General features: G+C 41.1%; 1 protein-coding gene across 1 annotated transcript in view; it reads left to right on the plus strand.

Annotated features, from left to right (window-relative positions):
* The window catches only part of RIN2 (Ras and Rab interactor 2), a 40754-nt gene extending 35902 nt beyond the window's left edge, over positions 1-4852 (plus strand). The window contains exons 10-11 of the mRNA XM_010005634.1: positions 1303-1466; positions 4400-4852. Coding sequence (XP_010003936.1) covers positions 1303-1466; positions 4400-4711 — 476 coding nt within the window. The 3' untranslated portion in view covers positions 4712-4852. The remainder of the gene's footprint in view (positions 1-1302; positions 1467-4399) is intronic.
* The last annotated feature ends 2230 nt before the right edge of the window (positions 4853-7082 follow it).

Here is a 7082-nt window from a genome sequence, read left to right on the forward strand (position 1 = left end):
TCTTACGTGCCGGTATGCATGAGAGAACCTTGCCAGAATTCCTCCAGTTTGGCACTAGTCAGTTCCCTGCTTTGTGTACAGAGCATCCTCTAGTGCATTGTTCAGGAATCTTAGCACAGAAATACTTAAGCTGTGAAGCTGGAGATCATCAACATGCCTGAAAGGCAGAAATATTTATCGGAGTATTAAGTCATGTTGCTTTTAATGCAGCAAGTCTGTCCATTATCTGGCTTTTTTTGGCACCAGCTGAACTACACTGTGCAGAAAAAAATTGTTCAGTGCTTTGGGGTTGTGCAGTTCAGATGTAATGTGCAGTTCAAATGTTCAATTTGTCTCATGGGTTGTGCATGTGTTTTATGTTTTAAACTTGTTGCAAAGCTAAAGGCCAAGAGGATGCTAAAGTAACACAGAAAATACTACTGTGAGCATAGAAAGCCTCTTTGAGTGACTCTGTGAATAGACTGTGCTGTCTACAAATTGGGCACTCCCACTCAAATAGTTTACTTAAAAAAAAAAAAAAAAAAAAAAAAGAGAAATAAATTACAGCATGTATTTTGTTTCTCCTGGTGACTGGGGACTATTATCTCCTGTTGAGACCCTTTCTCCTTTGTGACCTGCAGCTTCTTTTGTACATTAGCAATTCTGTCTTGACTTTAGTTTGTTCTCCACTCATGTCATAAAGATGAAGTATGGAGGACAGTGCACATCACCTCCTGAACTAGCTGGACATTATGGGAAATGCTGAAAAGGTGACAAACACGGTTTCCTTTAAAAAAAAAACACAAAAAAACCCCCAAACAAACAAACAAAAAAAAAACGTTTTTGGGGTACTTCTAGGGTACAGATCACACACTTGGTAATTGCTTTATTTCCACTAAGGATGGTTTCTTTTGAGTTCTTGAACAGTGGTAGATCCTTTTACTTTGTTTAAACAGCAGTGTTTAGTTCGTCCACACTTGAAGCTTAGGAAATAAAAAAAATCACTGTCTGGAACTTGTTTAAAAGAAAGCTCAGCTTCCAACTTTGTAAAAACACTAGGGAATAAAGGAGTGACAACAGTCATTTAAGTAATCAACTATCCCAGCACTGGTGGATCCAGAGTCAGGTTCTGCCACAGCACTTGATAATATGGTGTGCATACAAATATTTTGGCAATAAAGTACAGGGACTTGCATACATGTTTGTGTGTGCATGTGTATGTATATATATTAAAACAATTGTGCACTTCTGACTGTGACCAGTGAGAACCAGTGTTGTGTTTGTGACTGCTCTGAGAAGTTCTTCCCTCGCTGTCCTTTCCAGGAGGCTATTACCTGACAAGTGCTTATGGAGCCCTTTCACTGATCAAGAACTTCCAGGAGGAGCAAGCTGCCCGACTGCTGAGCTCAGAAGCCAGAGATACTCTCCGGCAGTGGCACAAGAGGAGGACAACTAACAGGACGATACCTTCAGTTGATGATTTTCAGGTAGAGCTTAGGGCTGAATTAAAAAAACAGGGGATGATTGTTTTGTTAGAATTCCCCATTTGAGAGGTGTGAGTCATAGCAGTTCCCTTGCGGGCACAAGGTAAGTGCAGTGAAGCAGTGCTGAGAATACAGCTGGCGAATTTGCCTCCATTCTGAAGTCTTTGCACTTTATAGTAGGTCTAAAGAAAACACCAAATAATGGAGCTTTCCCACCTTCCCTTCTATTTAAGCCATGCAGAGCAAGGACAAACTGAACCATATCTTAGATTCAGCTTCTCTGTATGCTTTGCTGTGAAAAAGAAAACATCCAGATTTCCAGTGGTATAAATCAGCACAGCTCCCCAGTGGCTAATAGTGGCACACAGCAGGTAACAGGGAGGAGAGGTGGGAGAAAAGCTTGCCTGCAGTTCTGAAGTTTAAGCAAGGAGTAAAGTATTATACTATGAATGTCTTAATGTTTGTTTGTGTTTTTTTTTCCTTTCCCTTTATTTCTTACTGCTCTTTCAGAGTAGGGCAGTAACTTCAACTGAAGAATAACAAAACAGTCGGGATTACTTCATCCTTTAAAACCAGGCCTGTGTATCTTTCATGTAGTACCCTGTGGACTGAAGCAAGGAGAAGGATGGAATCGAGAAGAAAGGATTTGATCCTTTGTGCTCTGTTGTTTACAGTTCATAGCACAGCACAAAGCTGCCAGAGAGGCTAATGACAACTATCAGTTAGTTGTGAGTGAGTGAGTTGCTTAAGCAACGAAGTTGTGAGATCACCAGGAGAAAATGAAACCATTTCAGTTGAGGCTTCTTCTGCTTCATCAGTGTCCATGCAGACAACTACAGCAGAACACTGAACAGGAAGGAATTGGGAAAAAAAGCAATCTTCCACAATTTGCCTTTCTTGGCAGAAGAACCGATTAACCGAAATTATAAACTATGGCCTGTGTGCAAAGCTAGTCCATCTTACTGGGATCCATTTTATATTCTCCTTACCTGCAGTTAGGTGTCAGATTCAAGTAGCTTGAGTCTTTTTCTAGCAAAATGATACACTGTTCATAGGAAAATTCATTGCCTTATGTTTCTGCTGTATGACTAAATGGCAGAGGATTCTTTCAGCACGATCTTGTATTCCATGTCACCTTCTCTTCCTCAGCAAATGAACTTCAGTCAAGCCAATTGTACAGCTGGATGCTGTGCTGGAGGCAAGAAAGTGCAGGGGGAAAGCTGGCATTGAGTGTGTGCAGTGCTTCTCCTTATCTTGTCTCTTTCAAAAGGGAGTCTCAGTAAAAATCAGTAAGGTCACACCACTCTTAGGCTATGCTTGGCACAATTTAATGCATTTTGCTGCCTGCTTAGAATGCCAGTTTTCCATCTCCCTTCTCCACATCCTGCAGTCCTGAAATGAAGCATCTTCCCTACAACCAACATGTAACAACTTGACCTCAGCTTATCTTTCCCTGCATTGAACCAGGATGTCATCACTGCATTTCTGTGATGCAGCTTTTGGGCCCTGGAGGGCCTTCATCTTCCCCCCTTCCCTACCTCAAAAAGATGGAAAAGCAAAAACTCCCATATTTCGATGATGATTAAATTCAACTTCTTGATACCGCATACTTTCTGTACTTAAGTAGATGAGTTACAGACATTTGTACAAACTCCAGCCCCTCCTTGAAGCAATTCTGTTTGTCTAAAAGCACACGCATTTAAAAACAGGTTTTCTGTGTGTTAACTACATTAGAAATTAGAACTGCAGTGTGTTTTGCCTTATCTAGGCTGATTTTTTACTAATTACTTTATGCTGAGTAACAAAAAGGGATTCATTCTATTCAGTCAGGCTCCATTCCAGTGATTTAAATGATGTTGCAAAGTTTCATTGTTTCAGTCTGTAGGCTATCAAAAAACACTTTAAGACAAGAGTGCTCTTTGGAACTTAAGTCACATGAACGTTCCTCTTAGTCTTAGCTTTAACAGCTTTTTTTCTAATTAAGTGTAAATTTTGACCATTGTGATTTAGCATGCCTAATTTATGCAGCATACAAACATAGGTACCAGCTCAGTCAATAAATAGGTCTTTCTGTCATTTTTCCCCACCTCCTTTATTTTTACTGCTTTTTAGTCTTTAATTGCAGTTAATTTATTTTTTAAAAAAAGTACAAGACAGCAAGCTGCTTTGTTCATGTGTCCAAAAGCTTCTTCAGCAGGGAAAAAAAATAAATCTAGCTTTCGACTCAAGATCATATGGATTTACCCTAATGTTGCAGAGTATATTATCTTTCTGCATCCCTCTAAGCCTTATTTAAAGAAAGGAAATGCTGTCACAGGAACTTTGTTGCATCAGGCTCCCACACCAAACTGGCACCAGTTAAGGTAGTGGAAATGTCCTCCGTGAGGATGGATTACCTTTTGCATACTGCAGCCTAAGAGTGGAAACTCTTACCGTGCAGTAACTTGTGGGTCAACACCCTTGTGTGCTGCTGGCAGAGGCTGGTTTTTTTTTTCCCCTTTTTCCATCTGACTGATGTTGTGTGAAGCTTCTGTTCTCCAGCATTGACCCAGCAGTGGCAGCATTGTCTGGGGTGTGCTCCCTCAGACATTTAATTTGCCTCACTGCATTTTCTTTCCTAGTACGGTCAAACATCAAGTCCCGTTAAAACCACTGGTGTTTTCCACATGATTTTAAGGCTGTATCTGTCCACTCTTAATGGCAGGGTTAGAATGTGAGCAAAGGAGAGGAGGATCATAGAGGGTATGTGTCAGCTTTTGCATTCCAATCATGCCCACTGCAGGCTGGCCAGCACAATTCACAGGTGGCTGTAAAGAATCACCAGTGTTCCACCACTAGAACACGGAGAGGCTTGCTGTTTGTTGCTGACTCTCCAGTTTTCAGAAAATGAGGTTTTGTTGATTTGAGTTTCTGATGCCTGTTTTCTCATTCTACAGAACTACCTTCGTGTTGCATTCCAGGAAGTTAACAGTGGATGTACAGGGAAGACCTTGCTAGTAAGACCATATATCACTACTGAAGATGTATGTCAGCTTTGTGCTGAAAAGTTTAAAGTGGACAATCCAGAAGAATACAGCCTGTTCCTGTTTGTGGATGACACCTGGCAGCAACTGACAGAAGATACCTACCCTCAGAAGATTAAGGCAGAGTTGCACAGCCGCCCACAGCCCCAGGTGTTCCACTTTGTCTACAAGCGCATTAACAGTGATCCCTATGGTGCCATTTTTCAAAACAACGAGTCGTCTTAAAACCAGCAGCTCATCCTTTAATTTCTGTTCCTTCTGAACTGTTTAAAACATCTCTGTTGGCTGCCCTCCTTAGGAGCTAAACCAGGTCTTAAACCACAAGTGCCTACAAAACACATGCAGACACCTGCAGCGTTGCTCACAGCCCCATGTACACGGTGCCTGTGGCCGGTAGTGCGGGGTGTTCCACCAGCCCTGCTGCGGGAACAGTCCCTGGGGCTGACGTTCTGGTGCCACAGACTCTTTGGAAGCATGTTATACTGTGGCCCTCTGCAGGCCTTTTGCTGTAGTGTGCAAAAAAATTTTATTTTCTTACACTCATCCTTTAGCCAAATGTCATTCTGTTTTAAATACATGTATGGTAGACAATATTTCAGTAAACTGGCTGGTATCAGCGCAGTTTCACCAGCGTGGGCTTGACAAGACTGTCCGATGCAGGGCATCAGTTAACTCGTAATTACCTGGATGATTGCATCCTTTCCTAATTTTTTTTAATTACAGAAAATTGCCATGGTTTTATATATATATATATCATAGAAAATTTATAGCAGTTGCAGGTAAACTGTCAGGGTTGGTTTTTGAAATATTTTTTTAACTATAAAATATTCTATAATTATGCATGTGATTTTAACATTTAATATACAAGAATAAATCTCTTGCTGGTTTTAGAGTATTGCATTGAAAGTCTCTGTGATTTCTCTTCTTTTCCTGATACAGAAGAGTTTTTATGAAACGTATGTTATCTGTAAAAAGATTGTAACATTGGCACTGGTGATTTTGTTGCCTTTATCTGAATTTCATGTACTGTTATCTGGAATATTGTTTATATAATTATTTTAGACAGAACTAGGGGGTTGGAAGAGGAAATGGAAAGAAAAGGATGTAGAGAAGGGACAGAGAAGGATTGTAGAGAATCTAATTTAGGATTAAAATGTTAGTCTGCTGGTTCAGGCTCCCTGCAGAAAATAAGCAAAGGAGGTTGGTAAGGGACTTCTATGTCAGCAGCATTATAGATTTGCAGAGGGATTTGGCAGCATTTCCCAAATAGTCCTTGTGTTAGCAGAGGATTAAATGTATCAGTAAGGTGAACACTAATCATTTTGTACAGTCTGTCACCAACATCCGTGTGTCTTGGATGTGTTGTAGCATTTTGTGGCTTTTAAGTTACTCAGTGGGGGAGGTGTGCAAGTCAGTCCTACATATGCAGAGATTAAGTGGTGGTGTTACACGTGTGTGTTCTGTAGATGTGTCCAAAAAGTCCAGGAGAGCCGCTCCTTTGCAAGGGGCTGGGGCTCTCCCCAGGTCAGGTGTGAGCAGTGACGTGAGGTGGGGACACAACCTCACCAGCAGCCTGTGTCTGATGACACAGAATGAGCAGAAGTGCTATTGTACAGATCGGCAGCATTGCTGTCTGTTTGCTGTGTACCTGAGACCCCTGGCACATGTTTGTATCTTGTTTTGTAAATGGTGAGTTTTGCACATTATAATACATTGTAATACTGAACTATCACCTGGTATCTTGTGTGCTTGTTTTTTTGGGCGTTTTGTTTTGTTTTGTTTTTAAGAAATGGTTCACACGTGAATGTTTTCTGTATCAGTAGACTCCGGGGCTGCTACTCCATACTGCTTGACCCACTTTAAACTCTTGGCAAAGGAAGGATGCAGTTACACTATCACCAAGTTAGTGTGCTTGGCCTGAACAGTCAGTAGGAGAAGCAGAAAAGTATCTTGACTGCTGAAAACCATTTATGGCTAAGTTAGGATTTGCATTCAATGCTAAACAAAATTCCACTATTTCCCTATGATGGCAACTCTGCAGGGGAAGGACTGGGGCAAAGTGTAAAGAAACTAAGAACTTCAGGAGTGAAACAAAGGCAAGCAGAGTGCAAAAAAGGAAATGTGTGCCCAAACCACCTCAAGATGATCCCACTCTATTCTTGTGCAATGGTTTTGTTTGAAAATTGGAACATTTTAGTCACTGTGCTGTACAAAACACTTCTCTCTTCTCGTAATGCCAGGAAACAGATGGTACAACTTGGGAGGAGTCTGTGCTTTTAAAAATATGCTGTTCTGTCATCTTCAGTGTGAGGGAAAAGAAAAGGTTATAGTGGAGGTGGTCTCTCTTTAGTTGTTGCTCCCTCTTTTTTGTGAAAGAGTCAAGTAACTGGAAAGACTAAAGGAAAGAGAGCTGGAGATAATGAAACCCTAAATCTTGATTATAAAAGAGGCTTTCTAGAAAAGTTGACACTACATTAGGGGATTATTTGTGAATTCACAAAAAAAATGTGCTGCAAAAATCACACGTTGCCACCTGCAGCAGCCTCAGTCAAATCTGACTTCTTGTGGTTTCCCTGACCAAGGGCTGCCGCCCTTC

Source organism: Chaetura pelagica, unplaced genomic scaffold (genome assembly GCF_000747805.2).
Source record: "Chaetura pelagica isolate M959 unplaced genomic scaffold, ChaPel_1.0 scaffold1061, whole genome shotgun sequence".
Classification (NCBI taxonomy): Eukaryota; Metazoa; Chordata; class Aves; order Apodiformes; family Apodidae; genus Chaetura; species Chaetura pelagica.